Here is a 25891-nt window from a genome sequence, read left to right as displayed (position 1 = left end):
TGACCCGCGGGCAGGCGTCCCGCAGGCTTCTCGCCGCCCCGCCCCGCCCGGCCCCGCCGCGGGACGGGTAACGGTTACCAAGCACTTTCTCAGCCGCGATTTCTGCTTAGTCATTGTCTTCCTGGAAACGGTCCCTTCAGTTGGGAGTCAACTCTGAGGCGGCAGCCGCAGTAGCAGCAGCCGCAGCCGCCGCTCCGCCACCGTCCGGCCTCCCTCGGTCCCGAGCGCAGGCCGAGGTCCCGCCGCGTGGGGCCGGCAGCCTCGCGCTCGGCTCTCCCGCCTCGGGCACCGCGTCCTGCGGGGCGGCCTCCTTCCTCGCCTGCGACCCCGTCGCCTCCTGGCTCCTTCGGTCGGCCGCTGCCATGGGCACCGACAGCCGCGCGGCCGGGGCGCTGCTGGCGCGGGCCCGCACCCTGCACCTGCAGACGGGGAACCTGCTGAACTGGGGCCGCCTGCGGAAGAAATGCCCGTCCACGCACAGCGAGGAGGTGAGAGAAGCGGAGCTCCCGGGGCAGGCCGCCGGCCGGGCGGCTCCGAGAGGGAGGCAGCGCCCGAGGGGAGGGCGGGCGGCCAGGCTCGGGGCGCGGCGGAGGGCGCCGGGTGAGGCCGCTGGGGTTACGACGTCGCCTCCAAACCTGCTGCCCCGCGGCCGCGCGTCTTAAAACACTTGGCAGGTGCAACTTCACCCCGGGGGAAGCCTCTGTCAAGCTTCCGCGCGACAGCCGAGCTCTCGAACGTACCGGCCCCCTCTTCCTCGCGGGGGTGGGATGGGCGGGGTGGGTGCAGAGAGAGCCAGTACCTCGCTCCCACGCTCTCCCAGCCCCCCGGCCCCTTCCCCCCTCCCCACCCCGCGGCCAGGTGAAGACGGTGTAGAGACTCGCTTTTCCGGGATTCAGGTGAGGGTAGCAGTAAATAATCCACTTAGCTCGGAGACTGACAGGAGTTTCTCTATTACAGTAAGGCAGGTGACTAAACGCTCAGGTTCGGCTTTGGAATAAGGTACAGATTTTTCTCGCCCAAGGTGAATCTCCCTTAGTTTATTTCCCTGAAGACTAATCGGTAGTTTGAAGTGGCAGAGATCAGTCTGGAATTACACACGTGTTACGGGTTCGGTGCTGGTCATCCCTGCGTGGGGAGTCCGTGTGCACAGCCCGTTGCGGAGGCATGTCGGTGGTGTGGGACGATCCGAGTATCGAGGGATGATGACTAAATGAAACACACCTTTTCGTTCAGGAGCTGTGTGACTGTGAGAAAGTTCCCTTCCCTCAGTCTGTCTCCGCAACTTTGAAGCTGATCAACCCGCTGTGAGGATGAAAAGAATATAGGAAAACGTTCACCATGCAGGCATTTATCTCATTATTATTTTCATCTGATTGCGTCAGAAAGCTAAAACAAAGCTTGATTAAAAGAAAAAGTGCCCTATGCCACCTTATGACGCTATCAGCTGTAGTCCTAGGCAGCTTTTGCTCTTTTATTGGAGATGCTGGTAATCGGTGCAGGAGCACAGGGCATCCGCGTATGCTCTGGGCCTGTGGCCAGGCCTGGCGTTGAGAGTGAGCACCCATCAGAGTGAGAGCTCTGGGCTGTAACTTTAATAGGAATCGAAGTCCGCACCATATTCTGTGACCAGATTCCATCCACCTCAGTGTGTATACCTTTTTCTGTTTAAACCGCCCCACTTAGACTGTTTCTCCCCCAAGTAAATATTCCTGTATTTCTAGTCCGTTAATTTCCTCTCAGCGCCGTTGGTTCAATGCACCATTTTCCATGTATATTAACAATATTGGGTGAAACTTTTGCTCTCTTGTTTCACTGCAACACCCTCTAAAGTAGTGGCCTTCAGAGTTTTTTGACTGCAAGCCCAGTAAGAAATTTTACCTTGCAGTCGCGTTCATAGTCCATAAGGACAGAAAGTAGGATGCGCGGTTGCCTGGGGCTGGGGGTAGGAATGGGTAGTGACTCCTACTAGGCACATGGAGATGTTCTAAAATTGGATTGTGGCGATGCTGCACAAGTCTGTAAAACTCTGCACAAATTCTCTAAAACTCATTGAGTTGTGCACTTAAAATGAGTGAATTTTATTTATGTAAATTATACTTAAGTAAAACAAAAAATCTCAAAGGTTTTATGAAGATATTAACCTTTAGTATATACTGTGTATTCTGATTTTTTTTCTTATTTTTAAAATTTTTTTTCAACGTTTTATTTATTTTTTGGGGGAGAGAGAGAGACAGAGCATGAACGGGGGAGGGGCAGAGAGAGAGGGAGACACAGAATCGGAAACAGGCTCCAGGCTCTGAGCCATCAGCCCAGAGCCTGACGTGGGGCTTGAACTCACGGATCACGAGATCGTGACCTGGCTGAAGTCGGACGCTTAACCGACTGCGCCACCCAGGCGCCCCTGATTTTTTTTTCTTATTTTTTAATGTAACAAGTCACATCCCACACTCTTTATTTCTTTTTTTTTTTTTTAAGTTTATTTTTGAAAGAGAAAGGAAGCACAAGTGCGGGAGGGGCAGAGAGAGAGGGAGAGAGAATCCCAAGCAGGCTCTGACTCAGGGCTGGAATCCGCAGACTGTGAGATCATGACCTGAGCTGAAGTCAGATGCTTAACTGACTGAGCCACCCAGGTGCCCCTACACTATTTTATTTTATTTTATTTTATTTTATTTTATTTTATTTTATTTTATTTTATTAAGTTTATTTATTTATTTTGAGGGAGAGAGTGTGTGGGGGGGGGGGTGGGGAGAGAGAGAGAGAGAGAGGATCCCAAATAGGCTCCTCACTGTCAGTGCAGAGGAGCTGAAATCAAGAGTAGGAAGCTTAACTGACTGAGCCCCCGAGGTGTCCCTACACTTTTTATTTCTTAATGTAACAAGTCATACTCCACAATTTGAAAAACATTGTTCAAAGGACTAATTCTGGTTTGGGTGTTTTATTTTGGGTTGCTGCATAAGAGGGACAAAATAAGCTAGAAAACATTTGAGGAAAACTTGAAGATATGGCAGCATATTGTAGGGAAAATATGACAGTTTAGTTAGGAGAGGCATGTTTTGTTTCCATGTAAAAAGGAACTTTGTATCACCCAAAGCTCCAAATTAGGATATGCTACTTGAAACAGTTTAACCTCCTAGAATAAAGAAACTGAATAAATCACTCATTATTAAGAAAATTTACACATTGAGTAGAGAGTTCAAGTTTCCTAAAAAGGTCTCTTCAAGTTCTAATGTCTTTCTTTTCTTTCTTTTTAATGTTTATCCAGTTTTGAGAGAGAGAGAGAGAGAGAGAGAGAGAGAGAGAGAGAAACAAACAAGCAGGGGAGGGGCAGAGAGAGAGGGAGATACAGAATCCAAAGCAGACTCCAGGCTCTGAGCTGTCAGTGCAGATGCAGGGCTCAAGAAACCATGAACAGTGAGATCGTGACCGTGAGCCAAAGTTGGCCACTCAACTGACTGAGCCACCCAGGTGCCCCTCTAATGTGTTTTGTCAATTCTATGATCTTTAAAAAAATTTTTTTTCACTAGAATTTTATGAAGTCAAATCTTGTTTTTTAAATGAGCCATTATAGGACTGTTTTGCTTAGTTCTTTGTTGTAAGAGTATTTGGCCAGAGGACTCACGTAGTAAGTATATTTACAACTCTTAAACAACATGAGATCTGATGATACATGACATTATGATGATACTTCTCTTCAGTGATCATATGTGTATATGATAAGAATGAAGAGAGCAGAGCATCAAAAAGTATAAGGTTAATGTTGGGTCAATATACATAACATATAAAAGATTAGAAATCACTAGGTTAGTGATATAGTCAATAAATTTCTCATATTATTGTAACATTGGGTCTGTTCTGACATTTTACAGAATCCAAGATTATTAAAGAAATTGTTTCAAGAAGGGGTGAATACTCTGAAAATATACTTCCTTCCTGAATTGGAGAATTCATCAGGAGAGCCTTAAGTATGCAAATAAGCCATCCTTCCAGAGGAAGTTTTCTTAAAATCCTCTCATGATATGAGCCAAACCGTACTTGATAGAATTCTTAACCTGCTGCCTCAACTTTTACTAATTTTGAAAAGAATATTGACTTGTAATTCTCTCTGGAATGATTATCAACTAATTTTATTTACTATTTTAAATTTGATTATATATTTTCTATGAAGATACAGACCTTGTAGATTGAATTCATATGGGTTATTGTGGATAGCACATATAGTTTTGTTGTAGATTATGAAGCTTAATCTAGATGACTCTGAGCTCTTAAATTGATAGACCAGTTTCTTGTAATTATCTGTACTAAGATAAAAGCAGTAAAGGGCTTGTGTCCATTTTTATCATAAGCAGTCATAGATCAGATAGTTCAGAAGCTGAGTCTGTGTTATTGCTATTTGGAAAGTGCTTTTGCAGTTCAGGGACTTGCTCCCAGTTACTCATTTATTTTCTCATTGATTGCCCACAGAATGCAAAGCACTGTGTCCTTGGATGTTTATAAGTGATTTCATATTGCTAGTGTTGCCCATTAGTGGTCCTAAATCAGTTTGCTGAGTCATAGAACAGCATATTTTTTTCTAATTAATAGAAGCCATCAGAATGCCTGGCATGTAGCAAACTATTTGTTTTGTAAATATTTTGTTCTGTGTATGTAGGTAGTCACTCTCTATGTGAATGTATGTACGTCTTACTCTGGACCACTATTAGACAAGTTTGAAATACACTGACCTAAAGCATGAAAGATGAATGAGCATTTTAATGGATTTACAACATACATAATGTCAGTATAAACAAATTTTTGTTTGTACAAGAATATATTGAAGGCAGGTTGGAGGTATACCTAAATGTTAGGAAATGACGTGTGGGCTGACATTATGCAAGTTGACTTGTGTTAAGATATGACTACAGTGCAGGGCACCTGGGTGGCTCAGTCAGTTAAGCCACCAACTTCGGCTCAGGTCATGATCTTGTGGATTCGTGAGTTCGAGCCCTGCGTTGGGCTCTGTGCTGACAGCCTGGGTCCCGCTTCAGATTCTGTCTCTCTCTCTCTGCCCCTGCCCTGCTCATGCTCTGTCTCTCTCTCTCTCTCTCCGAAATAAATGTTAAAAAAAATTTTTTTAAATAGTTAAAAAAAAAAAAGAAAGAAAAAAAAGATATGACTATGGTAGTCCTCAAACTTTATATGTTGATTACATGGGATACTTGTTAAAATGCAATTTCCACTGCCCTTAGAGTGATTCAGCAGGTCTAAGCTGGGGCTCAGGTACTGTAATTTTTAATGAATACCACAGGTGAATAATGTAGGAGTTCCTCTGGCCACACTTAGAGAATCATTTGTTTGTCTTTGAGGAATATCTCATAGTGATTAATAATAATTTTAGTCAGCCTCCCTGAACTTGAACCCCTGTTTCTTTTTGTTTCTTTGGGAATACTTTTATGTCTCAAAAGTTTACTTAAACTTTCGTTAGTACAAAAATACTTTTAAAATAAGTACTGTTTATCATCATTTGAAGATTAAGATAAAAACATTTAAATACGTTTTAGTTGAAGAAAACAAAAAACTTGTAAAACTAAAATTTTGGTTTTTATGATTTTTCCTATTGACATCTTTTTTCCACTTATCAAACAAATACATTCTTATTGTAGAAGTACAGAAAAATGTATAGAGTTTGATTAACAGTTTCAAAACGCATTCCTTTTACAGCTTCGAGATTGTATCCAAAAGACCTTGAATGAGTGGAGTTCCCAAATCAGCCCTGATTTGGTCAGGGTGAGTAAAATGTGAATGAAGAAATCATGTGGGTCAAAAGGGAAATGCAGTAAGCAGGGAATTAATTCCCCAGTTGTGATAGGGAAGTCAAATAGGCAATTAGCATAAAACTCCCTGTAGCTGATTTGCTGAGATGGCTGGCTGCCTGACCCAGTATGCTTAAGCATAAAACAGAAAATCCAGGATGTGTCACCAAATCTTCAACTAGACAAGATAATCAGGATTCTCGGTGCTTAATTCCCAGCACGGTATCTTCACAATGTATTTTGTTCCAGTTTATATTTGGTCTAGTAAAGGAATGACTGTTGAGCAATTTTGGTTGCTAGATTGCTTTGGTAGAGCATCGTAACTCTCAATATAATTTTTTTAATGTCAGTTTCAAGTGAAACACTGGGTGTCACATTAAATACCAATATATGACTATTATCATAAATATTAATATATAAACCAGAGTGGTTGCACGCCACTCTTTGGAATCCAATTCAGCCAAAAGCTCATAACAAATTACATAGACTACTTTAAAACCATGAAAGAGGACATGTGCTGGAAACGCTTGTTTCCCTGGGCATTCTGCAAGTTTAAACTCTCTAGCTGCTAGGCAGATGTTGATTAATGTCTTTGATCAGTCTGTGTTTCTCTGAAATGACCATTTGCCTCTATGCATGACTGATAAACTCTTACTGTAAGCCCTTGATGTGTGCTAGGCATTGTAATATGCTCAAGAACTGTGAGGAAGCCCTCACTATTTACTTTGTAAATGTGGGTTAATATATTTCTGATTTATATGTAATAACATTTTATCATTTTCCTCATAATTTATTCATTATAATGCATTAGAATGGCCTTTACTTTTTTTATTGCATTCAGGAAAAAAAAACTTGTTTTAAAGTGTTTGTGATTAATATAAGAAATTTTTAACATGTCATCCTGAATGGATAAATATTTATCATTTTTCATTGGTTTCTTTTTTAACTAAAATTATGTACTGTGCTAGTAGTTCTAACTCCTCACATGTTTCCCCACCGCCACCACTATTTGTTTTGTTTTTGTTTTTTATCATGCATTCCTCTGAGTACCTGCTCAAAATGAGATAATTTTTCCCAGTAAATGGACACACACACAGCATTTTACCTTTGTTTCAGGGTTTTGCAAACCTTATGAAGCTCATCCAGACATTCAGTAAAGAACCCAGTTATCTTATGGGCTCTCTGCTTCTAAAGGGCACTATGGACAATAGAAAACATATAGCTAATCAGAAACATTAATTTTATATTTATTGTAAACATTGTGTGTTTATTATAGGAGTTTCCAGATGTCTTGGAATGTACTGTATCTCATGCAGTAGAAAAGATAAATCCTGATGAAAGAGAAGAAATGAAAGTTTCTGGTAAAGTCCAGCCTTTACAATTTATTTTATAATACAGTGGAAGTGATAGATTTTGTCAGGCATGGGAATAAACCTTTCTTTCCCTCTGGTAATGAGAGACTCAGTCACTAAGTGTGAGAAATACAGAGATTCTTTTTAAACATAATCTTGATGTAAACTCCAAGAGGAAGTTATAGGAGGTCAGTTTTGGCTACTTAAGCAGAGTCAGAATAGAACTTCACCTTGCTCTTCTTCATGGTGGTCTCATTAATTTATATGTTGGACTTCAGAGCAGTAGGAAGATTAAGGTGGAGGGAATGGAAAGAAGAAAGGGAAGGCTTAAGAGCAGTGTCTACCTGAAGCGAGCATAAGCCTTCTCTTCCTGATGGAACACTGCTGAGCGATGGCTGAAGTCATCTGAAAGCATAAACAGAAGTCTAGCAACAAGTTGCATGAAGAGAAGTAAAATACATGTTAAACTCATTCAACAAATGTATTGAGTGACTGTTTTCCAGAGACCATGCTAAGCTCAAGGAATGAAAAAATAGAGATGTGCTGTTTTTGCCCTCAGTTTACAGTCAGCATAGCACAGTTATTAAAAGCTTGACCTTGGCTAGATTGAAATTCCTTCATATACAGATTACTGACTGGTGTAACCTTGGGCTAACTAGTTACTTAACCTCTCTGAGCCTCGGTTTTCTCATTTATAAAACAGGGATGCATCTGTTTCACAGGCTTCTTCGTAAATTAGGTGAAATAACAAAAGCACTTAACATAGTGCTTGGCAAAACAGTTAAGTGCTAGCTAGATAGTTGTTATTTATTACCATTTGTGGTTGTGTTGTGGCTGTTATTTTATTAGGATGGACATGTAAGATGAGATAGGGCATTGTCTTTTGACTCAATAACTACCATTTGTTGAGTTATGTTGAGTTAGCAATATAACGATTTGGTTATATTTCCTTACATGATTCTCAAAACAATCCTACAAGGTAGGTCTATTGTCCCCATTGCACAAATGACGTTAAATAACTTAGAAGTTGGGGCGCCTGGGTGGCGCAGTCGGTTAAGCGTCCGACTTCAGCCAGGTCACGATCTCGCGCTCCGTGAGTTCGAGCCCCGCGTCAGGCTCTGGGTTGATGGCTCAGAGCCTGGAGCCTGCTTCCATTCTGTGTCTCCCCCTCTCTCTGCCCCTCCCCCGTTCATGCTCTGTCTCTCTCTGTCTCAAAAATAAATAAAACGTTAAAAAAAAAAAAAATAACTTAGAAGTTGTCATGTAACCAGTATGTGGTTGAACCAGGAATCCATCCAGGTATGCCTGACTCTAAAACTCTTTTCTTTTACAACACATTGCTATTTGTGTTGGAAAAGGAGGTAAAAGCAACCTTTTCTCTGTGGTTGATTGCAGTTCTTCATGGTTTAGATCCATCTTGGAGCTTGTACAGGTTGTCCTCAGTTCCTAGAGGGCTTGAGATTTTTTATAAGTATCAAATTTTTCCCTATTTGAAGAGCTTCCCTTTCCCTATGTATCTAAAAATACCTCCTTTTTCAGAGAAAGGACACCATTTCAAATAGCCCAGATTCATGACCACAGGGATAGTGGTGGGGAGGGTTTTCATGGAGCATAACTATGGCAGCTATGGTTGGACCAAAGTGGTGAAGATTGACTCTCACCTGGTAGAGAGTGGTGATGACTTTTTTTTTTTTTTTTAAATTTTTTTTTTTAACGTTTATTTATTTTTGGGACAGAGAGAGACAGAGCATGAACGGGGGAGGGGCAGAGAGAGAGGGAGACACAGAATCGGAAACAGTCTCCAGGCTCTGAGCCATCAGCCCAGAGCCCGACGCGGGGCTCGAACTCACGGACCGCGAGATCGTGACCTGGCTGAAGTCGGACGCTTAACCGACTGCGCCACCCAGGCGCCCCTGGTGATGACTTTTAAACAGAGAAGCTGCATGAGGAAAGCAATGCTTTAGGAATATTAGCAGTAGAAAGGAAGGGACAAACAAAAGAAATGTACAAGGTAAATTTGTTGTATTTGTTGAATACCAGGCAATTTACATACAAATACTTCATTAGCCCTGTTTTTTTTCTCCATTCCCTTTTCTGATTTTCTCTCTTCTTGCTCTCCCACTACTCCACCTATTTGTCTATTGAGTAAATTTAGATTTTGAATACTGAATTTACATGAGGTAAATCTATACAAATAAATTTGAATTTAAATCAAGCCAAAGCCTCAGTCTTACAGAAAACTACTCTGCTTTCCTGGTAACCAAAGAAATGCCAATTAATGTGGTCCTGAAACCACATTAGGTGTATATTGTACCTATTAAATTAGCAAAAAACTTACATTTGATAGTGTTCTATACTGTTAGGAGAGAAATTCTGTTTTTTGGGTTTTTTTCAAATGTTTATTTCTGAAAGAGAGTGCAAGCGCAAGCAGGGGAAGGCAGAGAGAGAGGGAGACAGAGGATCTGAAGCGGGCTCTGCGCTGACAGCAGAGAGCCTGATGCAGGACTTTAACTCATGAACCGTGAGATCATGACCTGAGCCAAAGTCAAGAGTCAGACACTTAACCGACTGAGCCACCCAGGCACCCCCAAATCTTTTATATAACAGTAGGAGGTAAATAAAACATAAGAAGACTCACAAAAAAGCTCATACCCTTTGACTCATAAACACATTTCTGACAATGTGTCCTTGGGAAATGCTTCAGCATAAAGTTGAACAAAGTTACCAAGATGTTTCTTTAACATTGTATGTGATAACAAAAAACTGGTACTAATGTAAGTGTTCAAAAAGTAGGAAATTATTTAGTAAGTTATACCCTATCAAAATTATAGAATAATGTTCAGCCATTAAAAATGAGTATGTAAAATTATTCATTAAAAATAGAGAGTATACAGAAACCTAAATAGTGTCTGCTTTCAGTGATGAGACAATTGGCTTTTTTTTTTTTTTTTTTTGGTCTTTGTATTCTTGTAGGTTCTTCTCATTTCTAGAGTGAATATATTGCTATTAAGATTTTAAAAAAAACTTTAAGGGAACTAAATACTTGATAAAGATGTAAAAAAAATTATGTAAAGGTAAACTAAATAGATAGGAATAAATGCTATACCCTGCTTCATATGACCAGTAACTGAAAGGTAATGTCTAAAACTTAGAATGATTGTATTAGAAAGGTGAGGTTGTGGTGTTCTTTTCATTTTTCTTCTCATTATAAGTAATTTTAATTTAGTCTTTGCATTGATTTTAGTTTATTGAAGAAAGTAATATGCTCCATTAATATTTAATACATAAAAATATACATTTTGAGTAATTTAAGTTTGTATATTTATCTGACCTGCCTTCTAACAGATGGAAAATTAGTATTTGCTTTTTTGTTTTGACAAATGGGTATTTTTTTGGCAACTGACATATAAGTTAAAAATTACAATGGAAATGTACTTTCATGTCTTAAAATGGAAACTATAAAATTATGTGACTAGGAAAGGAAAGATAATTCATACAGGATTCTCTGTCATCTTACTATTGTTGGCAATGTTAATACTGTGTAGTAAAAGTTACCCAAATGTAGTAATCAGTTGTGTTTTCTTTTGTTACCCAGCAAAACTGTTCATTGTAGGATCAAACTCTTCATCATCAACTAGAAATGCAGTTGACATGGGTAAGCAAAAATTTAACTTTTTACCTTCATAATGATCTTTAAATTAGTATAGGTGTATTAGTTAGGTCTTGTGTTCAGGTCCAGAAAAAAAGAAAATGAGCTCATTCCAATTTTACTCTTTAAGGTTCTAGCCTAATTTCTTAAGGCTTATGTCAGATCATATAAGCATTTATTTGTAGGTTCATATTTTGATATATAAGAAGAATGTAAAAGATATAATCAAATATTGACTATATGTTTGGAGATAGAAATTCTTAATCCTATTCTTAGCCCTTTTAGTACTATAATGAAATACCACAACCACCACCACAACAAAACAAGCATTTTCATCTTTGGCTCTTGGTTAGATTATTGTGATATTACAATTATTCAATATTTTTTCTTCTAAAATGTTCTTACAGTATAGAGGTTGGACGCTTAAGTAATTAGCTCTATAATATAACTGTGGAATGAAAAAAGAATCATTTAAAGTAAACTCTTTAAATTATTTTTATAGAAATTACCTCTATTGGGGTGCCTGGGTGACTCAGTCGGTTAAGTGTCTGACTTCAGCTCAGGTCATGATCTCACAGTTCGTGAGATTGAGCCCCACATTGGGCTCTGTGCTGACAGTGCAGAGCCTGGAGCCTGCTTCAGATTCCGTGTCTCCCTCTCTCTGTGGCCCTCCCCCACTCACACTCTGTCTCTCTTTCCTTCAAAGATAAATAAACATCTTAAAAATTTTTAAAAAAAGAAATTAAATTACCTCTATAAATATAGATTAGAACCATAAATTTAGTTTTTCAGAGTCTCAAGACTATTCTTTGCCATGGCTACCAATTACAGAATATGAGGTCAGAATTCTTATAGTCATCCATATAAGATACTAGTAGAACTGGAGAAGAAAATTTTATGAAGATAAGGAAGCTACCAAAAAATTGTCTTAGAAACAAGATGAAGGCCTTTTCTCCAGAAGGACTATAATAACTGTGAGTCCCTAGGAAGGAGGCAGGTCAAAGAAACTGACTTGTCTGCCACACAGACCCAATAGATGAACAGGGGCTTATACTTTTTTAAGAGATGGAAATGTTGTAAATGATTATGAAACTGAGTGAAATAATCTGCTATATTAGAAAACTAGTGAACCATATGGACAGAATTTAGTGGGATACTTGAAGGACATTAGAAATACTTGTTTTTATTATGTAACAAATATTTATCCTTTTCGTGTTTTCCTTCACATCAGCCTGTTCAGTCCTTGGAGTTGCACAGCTGGATTCTGTGATCATTGCTTCACCTCCTATTGAAGATGGAGTTAATCTTTCCTTGGAGCATTTGCAGCCTTACTGGGAGGAATTAGAAAACTTAGTTCAGAGCAAAAAGATTGTTGCAATAGGTACCTCTGATCTAGACAAAACACAGTTGGAACAGCTGTATCAGTGGGCACAGGTAAAGCACAGCTAGATCACAAGTACTCTGGGAGGAGCCCAGCTGTTATAGTCTTTGCTACATACTGTTTAGCATCATACACAATAGTGGACAGTCACTGTTGATTTGCTATTCCAAATGTGAGAGTTTTGAGGCAAGATTTATCTAAAACATTGGATTTTTTGGTCTCAAATACGTGCCTAATTGAGCTTAATTATTAATTGGTTTTCAAATAAGTGACATATTGGGGTGCCTGGGTGACTCAATTGGTTAAGTGTCCAACTCTTGATTTCAGCTCAGGTCATGATCCTACAGTTTGTGAGATCAAGCCCCATGTTGGGCTTCGTGCTGACAGCATGGAGCCTGCTTAGGATTCTCTCTTTCCCTCTCTCCCTCTCTCCCTCTCTCTCTCTCTCTCTCTCTCTCTCTCTCTCTCTGCCCCTCCCCCATGCATGCACTTGCACTCTCACTCTCTCAAAATAAATACACTTAAAAAAAAATGAGTGACAAAAACACTGGAAAATGTGTCCTGAAGCACTTATAGCCAAAATGAATTAAGGCTGTTTCCTTCAGTTTTACTTTTGTGATAAAATTATTACATTTTTCTTTAGATAAGATTACATTGTGGTTCTGATTTCTTAAGTAAGGGAATATCATATATACAAATATTTTGCTGTTACTTAAAGATAAAAAAGACTTTAGGTTCATAGAATTTGATACAGAGTAGGTGTCATAAATTAATCACAACTCTCTGGCCTAATAATGTACAAAACTATTAGGGAAGTTGCTTACTAACTAGTATTTTACCTTTACTCTCTGTGTTGTTCTTTATTCCTTATACTTCATCCCCAATCTTCTCCTTTTCAGATTTTTCAGTTTGTTATGGACAGGAAGACCCTAGAGAACATGTTGCCCCTTCTCCCTTTGATTTGGTGATAGCCAGAATGTGGCCAAGATTCTGCTGGAGAGACTTGGGTGATGTGGAATGTATCTATAAATTAACCGGAGCAGCTGTTAGAAATTATCTAGTTCTTTTTCAAAATGTGTCTGATTTATAACCATATTTTAATTTTATTTAACGTTTGTTTATTTTTGAGAGAGAGACAGAGCACAAGTTGGGGAGGGGCAGAGAGAGAGGGAGACACAGAATCTGAGGCAAGCTCCAGGCTCTGAGCTGTCAGCACAGAGCCCGATGCAGGGCTCGAACTCACAAGCTGTGAGATCATGACCTGAGCTGGTCGGAAGCCCAACCAACTAAGCCATCCGGGCGCCCCTATAAACCATATTTTATACTTTAATATTAAATGTTTGTATCACTCCTCTTTGATCTTTTACCTTTAAGACATACTCCCTCTTTAGCTGGAACCATCACACTTAGAATCATGTTTATTTCTTTTTTTTTTTTTAATTTTTTTTAATGTTTATTTATTTTTGAGACAGAGACAGAGCATGAATGGGGGAGGGGCAGAGAGAGAGGGAGACACAGAATCAGAAGCAGGCTCCAGGCTCTGAGCCATCAGCCCAGAGTCCAACGCGGGGCTCGAACTCCCGAACCGTGAGATCGTGACCTGAGCTGAAGTCGGACGCTCAACCAACTGAGCCACCCAGGCGCCCCAGAATCATGTTTATTTCTGAGACAGGTGTACTAGGTTGCAGGTACTAGCGGGAGAGTTTCTAGTAGTGTAGCACTACATTGGCTACCACCTGGAGTTCTTTCCTTTCCCTGTTACCACTAACATGAGTTAGAAAAACATATGTTAATAAATATATTCATTTAAAGTATTTTGTAAACTGTAAGCATTATACATGCAATATTTCATATTTTCTAAAGTTGTGTCCTTTTATTGCTTTCCACTTTTTGTAGTACTTAATTTAGTGGCAATGTCATGATTTTCTTCACTTTAGGTAAAACCAAATAGTAACCAAGTTAATCTTGCCTCTTGCTGTGTGATGCCACCTGATTTGACTGCATTTGCTAAACAATTTGACATACAGCTATTGACTCATAATGATCCAAAAGGTAAGATTGAGATTTTCATTTCTTGATTGATCATGAGGTTTTATCTTACAAGAAGCTACTTGTTAAAATTTAATTTTTAATTTTGTACAGTGATAAATGTTACCTAGAACTTCTCTTAATGGTTAGTTCAAAATACATATGCCTTTATTTTAGTTTCAGAAAGCTTTATTTTGTCTTTATATCAATGGGAAAAAAATTAATGGGATCATTTCCTGAATATCCAGTCTGTTGAAGTTTATAAATATTAAGGATCTTTTAGGATATTTTAAATAGTATCATATAAAATCTTGTATAGTACATCAAAAATTGTACTGAATAGCCACTTAAAGGGGATAAATATCTAGGAAGAGAGGCAGGTAAAATTTAATTTAAAATTTAAGCATCTTAGGATAGGTAATTGATTAGGTATTTTATTAATCATTACTATCAAGACATATGTTTTGTGTTGATCAGAAACATTTGATTATTGAGAATGGCTTCTCTGCCTTCTGTAGAATAATTTTTATTAACATTTTACAGGATAAGTAGGGAAACTGGGAAGGGAATGTTTTATACTTTATACTTATTTATTTAGCAGTCTGCTCCATTCTTATTTTTTCACTGAAAAAAATGAAACAGTGTTTTTGGTATAGTTCTAAGTGAGAAATGTCTTGTGAAAGTTTTAAATCCCTAAGACATTTTTTTAAATTTTAATTTATTTTGAGAGAGAGAGGAAGAGAGTGAGCGTGAGCAGGACATGGGCAGAGAGTGAGGAATAGAGAATCCTAAGCAGGCTCCATGCTCAGCACAGAGCCCAATGCAGGGCTCTATTTTACAAACCTGAGATCATGACCTGAACTGAAATTAAGAGTCGGACACTTAACTAACTGAGCCGTGCAGGTGCCCCAGAGATTTGGCCTTTTTTACCCCCCAAAGTAGGCTCCACACCAGTGTGGAATCCAGTGTGGGTCTTGAACTCATGACCCTGAGATCAAGACCTGAGCTAAGATCAAGAGTGGGACGCTCATCCAACTGAGCTACCCAGGTACCTATGACATTTTTATAGAGGTTTTAGTTTAATAAATACTGGAAGAAATTACATTTTCTAGGTGATTCTTGGAGAAAAAATATTTAGCTTTTACTTCCATGTCTAAAAAGATGGCTTTATACTGGTGGTTGGATTCAGTTAGTGTGCTCATGTATACCCCCTTAAGATGTTACACTATTTATTAGCAGTCTGCCACATTTTCATTTTTTCACTGTTTTGTATGAAGAGGAGGAGTTTTAATAGTTACTGTTCATTAGATACTAGGTATCATGCTAAATGCCTTTGAGAGATGATCTGTAATCCTCACAACAGCTGAAACTAGACGTTTTATTGGTAAGCCTCAGAATTAAGAAAGTAGCCAAGGCCACCCAGCTGGCATGGAACAGAGTTTAAACTTGGACTTGGTCCTGGCTGAATTTGGAGCCTTTCTCCCTATGCTATACTATCTTTTTGATTTGAGATGGTAGCGTTGTGGTATTTCAGCCTGAAAACCTTACTTTCTTGTCAGTTTTCATTTAAATGATACCAGAATAGGAGATAATGACTTTTGCCTCTCCCTTTAGTAATTACTTTCATAAGTAATTAGATTCATTTTTTAAAAAGTCATTTTAGTTGAAAATCTAACAAAGAATTTCTATGCTGATTTGTTCTGAAACATAAACCCAACTTTAAATTCCAACTTTCCATATGTTAGTAGATATTATATCACTTATCTATTTATTTGGTGGGGGTGAGGAGGAGGGGGGCTTTTCCAACAGTAATTATTACCAACAACTGATGGATGAGCCTGCAGCCCATTCTAGCTCCACTTGAAAAAAACTCTTTCCTTCTTCCAGTAGGAAAGGAAATAGGAAAAGACTAAGGTGTCTGGTATTTTATTTCCATGTTATCTAAATGTTGGCATGTGGATTATGTGCTAATGCATGTTGTTATGGTGAAATAAATTGCATATATATATGAGAAGAGAGATTTAATCCTTTTTTGATATTGTTTTACTGACATAACTTGACACTTGGATGTCTTTCTAATTTTACTTCTAAACCCTTTGATTAGAATTTATAGGCTGATTCTGCATATACCATTAGTGAATCTTCACTTTGATCTATAATGAAGCAATTCTTTTCTTAAAAGATTAATTGTGTTTACTTATTCTAAAGAGCTCGCATGGTTAATGTAAAAGTATGTAGTTAAGTTGATGAATAGTAGCATAGCTCTCTGATTAGGTGTGTCACATTTTATTTTTTAAGCACTCAAGTTGTAAAACATTTAAATCTACTTGTCATCTAAAATAGAGTTTTGTTTTTAAGTCCCCTCTAAAGCCCTTCCTCTGTTCTAAAATTACCCTGTTCTTCAGAAAGTGTTTATTTTCCATTACTCTTTGCCCTAGAAGTTGTGGTAACAGTTCAACTACAGTCAGGGTGAAACTGTGAAGTGGGTGATCCTGACTCAGAACCTTCCCGTTTTCATTTGTTTCACCCTCCCTTCACTCCCATTAAGTCTGATCTGCTTTATGTCTCATTTCCTCCAGAATCCTCTTCTCTGTCAGATGGTCTGATAAGCAAATCCATGTTCATGTTACTTTCCCAAAGAGACATTTGCCTTCCATTTATGAAAGCTACACTTTACTAGGCTGCATAGCCAAGTTATCTAACCTCTCTGCCTCAGTTTCCCCCTGGAAAAGGGGAGAATATATCTATTTTATAGGGTTAACATGTGGATTAAATGAGCTAATACATGTACTCAGAAAAGTGCCTAGCACATGATAATAGCAAACATTTACTGAGAGTTTACTATTGACATTATTCAAATATCACAGCAGTTCTTTTGGGGCAAGTGCGTCCTTTAGCGCTCCCAAATCATACAGTCTAGATGGTCACTTAATCCCTATCTGTGTGGTTGGTTCTGACCCTAGTAGAAACTTTTCACATTGATTGGTTGATTCAACAGACATTTGAGTACCTATTATGTGTCAGGCAGTGTTCAGAATACTAGGGATATAGGACCAAGTCATATAAATTCCAACACTCATGATGGGAGGAGACAGACCATAAGATAAATGTTAAATGTGATAAATGGTGGTACATGCTATGGAGAAAAGTTGACTGAAGGAGAAAAGAGTGCCCAGGTTAGGGATTGTTGTTTTATATGGGGTAGTCAGGGAGACCTCTCTGCTAAGGTGACATTAATCAGAGACCTGCAAGAAGGGAGAGAACCTGTGGGAATCTGGAGGAAGAGGATTCAGGAAAGAGTAATCAACTGATTCAAAAGTGTGAATGTGCTTGAGGATTTCAAGGCCAGTGTGGCTGGAGAAGAGGCAGTGAGAAAGAGAGTAGTACATCAGAGCAGGATGTAAATGTAGAATCAGAAAATAATTACTTTATCAAAGAGATGCCAAAGAGTTTTTAAATGATCACTGGTGCCCGAGAGAATATGATAAGATTGGCATTCTGACATTATCAACTGCTAGTGGAAGTGTAAAGTACAGCCCATCTGGAAAGCAACTCAGAGTATCCTATAGATCAAGCTTTCAAAATGTACTTGTACTTTGGCTTTGTTATTCCATAGCCAGGCATGCATTTTAAAGATGTTCAGCATAGCATTATTTTTATTAGCAAAATACTAGGAAAAATTTAATTTTTTTGGTTAGCAATGAGGAAATGTATAAATTATGAGATCTAGATAATGTAGTATCTGGGTAATTATTAAAAGTGATACTTCCAGGGCGCCTGGGTGGCTCAGTCAGATAAGCGTCTGACTTCGGCTCAGGTCATGATCTCACAGTTTGTGGGTTTGAGCCCTACGTCAGCTCTGTGCTGACAGCTCAGAGACTGGAGCATGGATTCTGTGTCTTCCTCTTTGTCTGCCCCTCTCCCACTCACCTGTGTCTCTCTTTCTCAAAAATAAACATTAAAAAAAAAAGTGATGCATCCAAAGAATAATTACATGGAAAGATTCATAATATAAGTTGAAAAAATAGGTTGTAACTACAGTTATGATTTTTAAGATATGGAAAATAGATGCAGAAAAAAAGTTGGAAGGAAATACATGGCAATGGAAATGATCTGTCTCCAGTTGACAGGATTATTGATAACTTTCCTTTTTCATCGTTGTATGTAACTTTCCTGTATTTTCACTGGCTCTACATTAGAATCGCCTGGAAATCTTCAAAAACAAAACAAAACAACAACAACAAAAACCAAAACAACTATGCAGGCTCCACTCATCAGAAGTTATGAATTAAATAGGCCGGGGTACAGGTGTAGATACCTTAAAGAACTGCCTGGCTCTTTCTGATATTCTGGTTCAGATTCATAGCATACATTAAGGAAAAGCATATTTTATATTCTTCATATTTTATATTTCTTTGAAGTGTTTCTTTTGTTGTATCTAAATGCTTACCTACATGGTAAAGTGTTGTTATTTTCAAATTTAACACTTTGGGTTTTTATTTGTTGTTTGTTTGTTTTAAGAACTGCTTTCTGAAGCCAGTTTCCAAGAAGCTCTTCAGGAAAGCATCCCTGACATTCAAGCACACGAGTGGGTGCCCCTGTGGCTACTGCGGTATTCAGTCATTGTTAAAAGTAGAGGAATTATCAAATCAAAAGGCTACATCTTACAAGCTAAAAGAAGGGGTTCCTAACTATGACTTAGGATCATAACCTACTTACTGACTTGTAGTTTCCTTGAATATAAGATAAAATTGAGATGTATAAAAATCTGGTTACTTCCTGTAAATGCTGTCATGGAGGCAGCTATTCTTCAGTTATATTTGACAACATGTTATCCGTCAAGTTTTGAATACTTCTCCTGCCTCCATATCAGTTCACTCACCTGAACCACTGTATTGTTTTCATTAAACTATTATTTTCTAATTGAAATTGCCTATAAAGAAAATACTTGCAATATATTTTTCCTTTATTTTTATGACTAATAGAAATCAAGAAAATTTGTTGTTGCATATATTTTGGGCCTAGGCATCAGGGTAATGTATATACATATTTTTTATTTCCAAAAATTAATTAAAGGCTTCTTATTCTATAGTATAACTAAGCAATTACAATTGTTAAGATTGAAATACTGGAAGATATTTTTTCTGTTATTAATGATTATATCCAGAGTAACTGGAGTAGCTGGGATCCACAGTAGTGTAAATAAAATTCATTTCTTCAATACATGAATGAAAACTTAAACTTTATGTGTCCTTGCTTGTATTTACCTATAATGATTTAACCTTGTATTCTTGTGCCATATTTTCCTTGCAATGATTTCCAAGACAAACCAAAGCAAATCTGAAAAAGGAGACTAGAAGCTTTGTAATTATTATTTGGGGTTTTATAAAAGCAACTGTTATCATCTCCAGATTCTTTTTAATTCTTGGTCCATCCTTAATATTTTGCTACTCATTCAAGAATATTCAAAAGTATTGAGTGTTTACCATGTACTGGGCATTGTGGGCTATGGGAAGTGGGGGGTATAAGCATTCAGAATCAGTTGAGTAAAATAGGTAATATTTGCTCCCCACTAATAACTGGCTAGGAGGTACTAAAAGCCAGAAAAGGAGTGAAAAAAATCTTTAATTCAGGGCCAACATTGTCTTTTTGGACAACTTTTTTGAGATGCAGTCTTAACTATTTAAAAACAAAATGGTATAATACAAACTTTAGAACTAGAAGAGGCTGTAGATTATTTATTATAATTCCTCATTAGTTTAAGAACCAGAAGATAGCAAATAAATAAGCCATGACCTCTGATATATACTCTATGTCTCCATAGTTCTATAAGTTTGTGTCTGTCATCCAAATAGTTTGAAAATTTCTTCAAAAATCTCATATCTCAATCAGTACTTTTAAACCATGTGTCCTAATACATGGTTTATAAAAATTAAGATATAAAACTAATTTTGCCGAAGTTTTTTCAACTTAGACAAAAAAAAATATGGTTTCATATTCAAAGTAAATACACTAGACTCTTCCTATTCTAAACAAGGTTTTATAGTTTACTGGTTGGATAATTTCATCATTAGAATTATAATGTGAAATCAGCTGAATTACTTGCTAAAACTCATTTAAACTTAGAGCTTCCTAAAGCCTTATATAGCCTTTTTAGTAATTGTATATGTTATTGAATGTATATAGTTAACTTCTTTTTTTAACCTGGAAATGTACATTTTTTTCATACAACCTAAGTTTTTAAACAAATGTTCATTTTAATTTAAGCCTAAACAGTGAATTGGTCAAGGTATTTTAAGAGGGAACTTTAATATCACATTTTTTTTTTAAACCCTAGACTTACAGAAATGGATTGTTTGAAGGGTTATTTTGAAGATAAAAAAAAAAAAAAAAACTAATGTTGCTGATTTATGCAAGTGTCAGAGGAGCTTTTTTGTGTGTTCTTCTCTCCCCCCTCTCAATGAAGAAGCAAGATTATAGTTTCATGTTGTGAAGGGGATCAGGTAGATATGGAATTTTAAGATTATTTTTTTGTTTCACTTCTGTACCTTTAATTTCTGTTTTTGAATAACCTGTAAAAAATGATTTTTTTAAGGCTTTACAATTTTCCAAGCTGATATTTGCATCTTTTTTTCATAAACTATCAGAATATAGTGAATACTTTCCAAATACTTAAGGACTTAATGTTTAAAAAGCCATAAAATAAAGAGCAGTAATACTACCAAATAATTGCTTAAAGCTGAAAGCTAAGTTATCAATAGTGTATATAACAGATACGTTTTCTCAGGAGAGGTGTGTCCATGACTCAATATAGAAAGAATTTATATAATTGTTTTTTTTCCCCATAAACATGAAAAGAAGCTACAGCTTGTTATTACATTTCCAAAATACACTGGAGCCTTACTTTAACACAATGTACTGTAACTTAGAATTTGTTCTATGATGAGTCTATCTTGAATTCCCATCCAAGAAACTATAGTCACCAGAAGGACCAAGGTGTCTTATAAAATACGTTCACATTGTGTAAATTCTGAAGACTACATTGTGCTGGTATCCAAGTTAGAGTATCCATTTAGGGATGGCGGGTGCTAGATTGAATCACAAGTAGCTAATGATTTTTCTGTTCTCAAAGATCACTTAAACAGCTATGTATGGAATAGAAAATAAAGTTACTCTATTTTGCATAAATGCTGAGACTTTTCCCTACCAGAGCCAAGTAGTAACTGAAATAAGATCTTTGTTTTCAATGATAAAGGCTTAAGTCTCATTTAATTACATCTCATTTTTTAACAGATTTCTTTCCAACTTTTCCACCTAGCATTTTCAATATTGGGGAATGTAAGTGATTGATAGTTTATTATATATTTGCCGACAGTTGATCTCTCTGCAAATTGTATGTTTAGAGAAATTTGAAGTTGTTTTAAGGAGAATTTAAACCATTTGTTTTCATAAGCAAATATACCAACTTATGATTCTGAACCTCTTTTTTAAAGTTAACTTCCTAATGTACCAGAACTTTTACCTGTCATTTCCCCCATAAAGTTGATGATGGGATATGTCAGTTTTATTTTTGAAAACTATGTAACATAATTTTCACTAATATTTTTTATAGTTTTCAGAATTAGAAATACACTTAGGGGAAAATGTTTTCATTAGATAATTCTACTTTTATGTGTCTGTAGTAGTGTATTATGAAATACAGGCAAAATAAAAGCATTAATAAACATGTTTATAATAGTCTTTAATATCACCTATGAGTATTAATGAATTACCTAATAAAGTGTGTTGTATATTTTTTAACTGAGTTGAATAGCGTAAGCATCTAGAATATTATATTGATTTTGACCTATTTGAATTCATAAACAATATGATTTGAAAATTATGAATAGCTTTTAAGTATCCAAGCCATAAAGCTATTCATGCATTCATTCATTCAATGATTTATCAAATGCCTACTATATGCCAACCACTGTGTAAGGTTATTGGCAGATAAACATAGAAATGAAAAAGAACCTGTGTCTTCAAGGAGCATATAGTATATTGGGGGGGGGGGGCGGGGAAGAGAGATCTGTACATGAATAAGCAATAAAGGCTGCATCTGTTAATGACTGAAGTGGTGAAAAGGGATTGGGGGCATATGGAAGGAAGTGGGGCTAGGGAATATCTACTGCTAGGAGACTCCCTGAAGAAATTAGTCTTAGAGTAGGATGACAGAATAGGTGGGCATTCTGGCAGAGGCCTTTGTTTGCCTCATTTGTAAATATGCTTTTATTGAATGATGAACAATTTATATGTAAACTTTAGAAACTCAGTGAAAACACTTTCTTAGAGAGCTTGCCCCTACAGATAAAAAGGAATGGCTTCTGTTGAGACAAGAGTAAGGTTGGAAAAGTAATGTTTTATAATCAAGAGGCTAAAACTTGCCCAAATCCCCCACATAGATCAGAATATGGCTGTTACGTAGTTTCACTACCAGAAAAGTCAAACAAAACTTTAATATGTATCTCTCAACAATGAATAAATGTATAAAATGTCATACAAGATTTTTGTGTGTCTGTTGGTCCATTATTTTAGAAAGGTTCATGTTTGACAATGTCCATTACTTATTTTAACTCTATTTTCCTTGTTTCTTTCCTCACTGTTGAGTCTTTCAACTTTTCTTGCTTATGTCCTTAGTAATTCTTTCCTGGAAGGTCATTGGGCAGTAAACTTTCCAGGTCTCGTTTGTCTGAAAATATCTTAATTTAGTTCTCAATCTTAAACGATCATTTGACATTATAGAATTCTAAGTTTCCAAATACTTTCCCTGAGCAATTTGAAGACAATATTACACTGATTCCCAGTATATATACTCTTCCTGATGAAAATCTGGATTTCTGTCCCTAAAAGTAATGTCTTTTTCTCTTTTTTATTTTTAGTTGAAAATTTCAACCTACTTTGATATGATTGGAATTAGAACAAAGCAGGAAATTAAAGCTGGCTGCAAAACTTTTTGATAACATAAAACTTAATCACAAAAGAAAACAGATAACTGGATTTAATCGAAGTTTAAATCTTACATCCTTCAAAAGACATTAAGAAGGTGAAAATACAAGATACAGGCAGGGAAAATATTTCTAGTACATATTTCTGAGGAAAAATAGGACATAATAAAATTATTTTAAAATTACACTTCAAAGTACACTGTCAAGAAAGTAGAAAGACAACCCACAGAATGAGAAAATATTTGTAAATCATGTGTAAGGTACTTGTATCCAGATTGTATAAAGAACTCATAACTTCATAATAACCCAATGAAAAGCAGACAAAATGTTAGATTTTTCTCCAAAGATAACATGAATAGAGGCACGTGGGTGGCTCAGTCATTTAAGCATCTGACTCTTGGTTTCGGCTCAGGTCATGATCTCATGTTTCATGGGATTGAGCCCCACATGGAGCTCTGTGCTGACAGTGCAGAGCCTGCTTGGGATTCTCTCTCCCTCTCTCTCTGCCCCTCCCCAGTGCGTGCGTGCATGCATGCATGCATTCTCTCTCTCTCTCTCAAAATAAACGTTAAAAAAAAACATTAAAAGATGCTTAACATCAGGGATATACAATTTAAAACCACAATGAGATGTCACTAAAACACAAAATATCTAAAATTTTAAAAGACTGATAGTACCAAGTACTGACAAAGATGTGGAGCAAGCATAACTCTGATATTGCTGGTGGGAATGTAAAATGGTATGCCACTACGGAAAATACCTTGACATTTCTTACAAAATTAAGTGTTCACTTACTATATGACCCAGCAATTATTCTTCTAGGTATTTACTCAAAAAAAATAAAAACATATGTCCAAAAAGGACATAAATGTTTATAGCACTTATAATAGCTGAAAACTGGAAGCCACCCAAATGCTATCAACAGCTGAATGGATAAATGAATTGTATTATCATAGAATACTCCTCAGCAATAAAAATTACATACAGTAGCATAGATGAATCTCAGACACATGCTGAGTGCAAGAAGCTAGACATTAAAGAGCACCTACTTACTTGAAATTTTAAAGCAGAATTATTCGATAGTGACTTTGATTTATTGCTGTGTCTGGGTACCTCAAAGTGTCACAAAAGGTTGCAATCAAAAGTGTCAGGGGGTGCCTGGATGGCTCAGTCGCTTAAGCGTTCATCTTGGGCCTAGGTCACGATCTCACTGTTCCCAAGTTTGAGCCCCATGTCAGGCTCTGTGCTGACAGCTCAGAGCCTGGAGCCTGTTTCAGATTCTGTTCTCCCTCTCTCTTTCTCTGCCCTTCCCCCACTCCACTCTGTCTCCCTCTCAAAAATAAACATTTAAAAAAAAAGCATAAACTGGAATTACAGACTCATCTATATACTTGATTGAGGTTGGTCTACTTCCAAGCTTGCTCATATGGTTGTTGGCTGGAAGGAGTTCCTGGTTGGTTATAGGCCAAGAGGCCTCCCTCACTTCCTTGCCACATGGTATCTCCAAAGGGCAGCTCATAACAAGCAACTGGCTTCCCACAAAATGAACAAGTGAGACTGCAAGATGGAAGCCAGCTTTTTTTTTGTAATCTAATCATAAAATAGATATGTATCACTTGTCATTCCTTTCATTGTAAGTCCAGTCCACATTCAAAGGTTTGAAACTTGGAGACTGGACCATTGGGGACCATCTTACAAGACAAACTTTAGTGTTTTATATTATTTAATACAGAATGGTTACAAATAGTATTTAGTTTTAGAAGGCTCATGAACTAAAACCCCCATCTTTTGGTTAATGCTTGAAGTTCCAGGGAAAGATTCAAACCTTCAGTTTAAAGGTTTAATTAGTAAAATATTATCAAGGGAGAATTTCCCTTTGAGCCTGAGTGATAACTACTGTATTTTCATACTATATCTAACTAAAATTGGGTATACTGGATTGGCCCTAAATCCACCTTGGATAAAGAGGGTAGGCAATAAAGGTAGAAACAGAAACATGGCAGACCTGATTAGCCCACATAAAAACGGAACACATCACAGTTTTGCCTATTATCAGCAGACTGTTTATAGTAGACCAGCTCAGTCTTCTCAGATTATGAATACGTACTGCCATTTTAATTTTTGCATTTTGTTTCTTGAGCTTGTTAAGATTGTAATGTTTGGGGGTTTTATTTGTTTTACTTTTTTTTTTTAATGTTTTATTTATTTTTGAGAGAGAGACACACACACACAGGATCCGAAGCAGGCTCCAGTCTCTGAACTGTCAGCACAGAGCCCGATGCAGGGCTCCAACTCACAAGCAGTGAGATCATGACCTGAGCCAAAGTCAGTTGTTTAACCAACTGAGCCACCCAGGTGCCCCTATTTGTTTTACTTTAAAGGGGCTATACTTACAAGTGAACATTACACATTGATTTTCCAATACTTCCCAATTTTCTATACCCACTCCTATGATCTTAATTGCTATTTTCATGAATTTGTTCGTGTTAAAGTTGTACAGTTAATGCATGTAAAGCACTTAGTACCCAGCAAATTCGAGCTCATTGCTATTACTATAATTGACACTTTGTCCTCCATGCTTTTGATCTCCACTACCCACCTCCAATAGGTTCGTTTTCCTTCCTCTACAGCATTCTATCTTGTCTTTAAATCTAGCCTGTTTTCTTTTATGTTCTTCCTTACGTAGTCTCATTGCTACTAGGCCATAC

The 25891-nt window shown here is 37.3% G+C and overlaps 1 protein-coding gene across 1 annotated transcript; it reads left to right on the top strand.

Annotated features, from left to right (window-relative positions):
* On the top strand, positions 1-22742 carry GCLM (glutamate-cysteine ligase modifier subunit). The gene is made up of 7 exons (XM_030325465.1): positions 1-488; positions 5698-5763; positions 7066-7150; positions 10737-10796; positions 12022-12224; positions 14109-14223; positions 18721-22742. Exons 1-7 carry the CDS (start codon positions 363-365, stop codon positions 18888-18890), a joined length of 825 nt encoding a protein of 274 aa, XP_030181325.1. The 5' UTR covers positions 1-362; the 3' UTR covers positions 18891-22742.
* The last annotated feature ends 3149 nt before the right edge of the window (positions 22743-25891 follow it).

Source organism: Lynx canadensis, chromosome C1 (genome assembly GCF_007474595.2).
Source record: "Lynx canadensis isolate LIC74 chromosome C1, mLynCan4.pri.v2, whole genome shotgun sequence".
Lineage (NCBI taxonomy): Eukaryota > Metazoa > Chordata > Mammalia > Carnivora > Felidae > Lynx > Lynx canadensis.
Note: the sequence above shows the minus strand (reverse complement) of the source record. Positions and strands in the feature narration are given on the sequence as shown.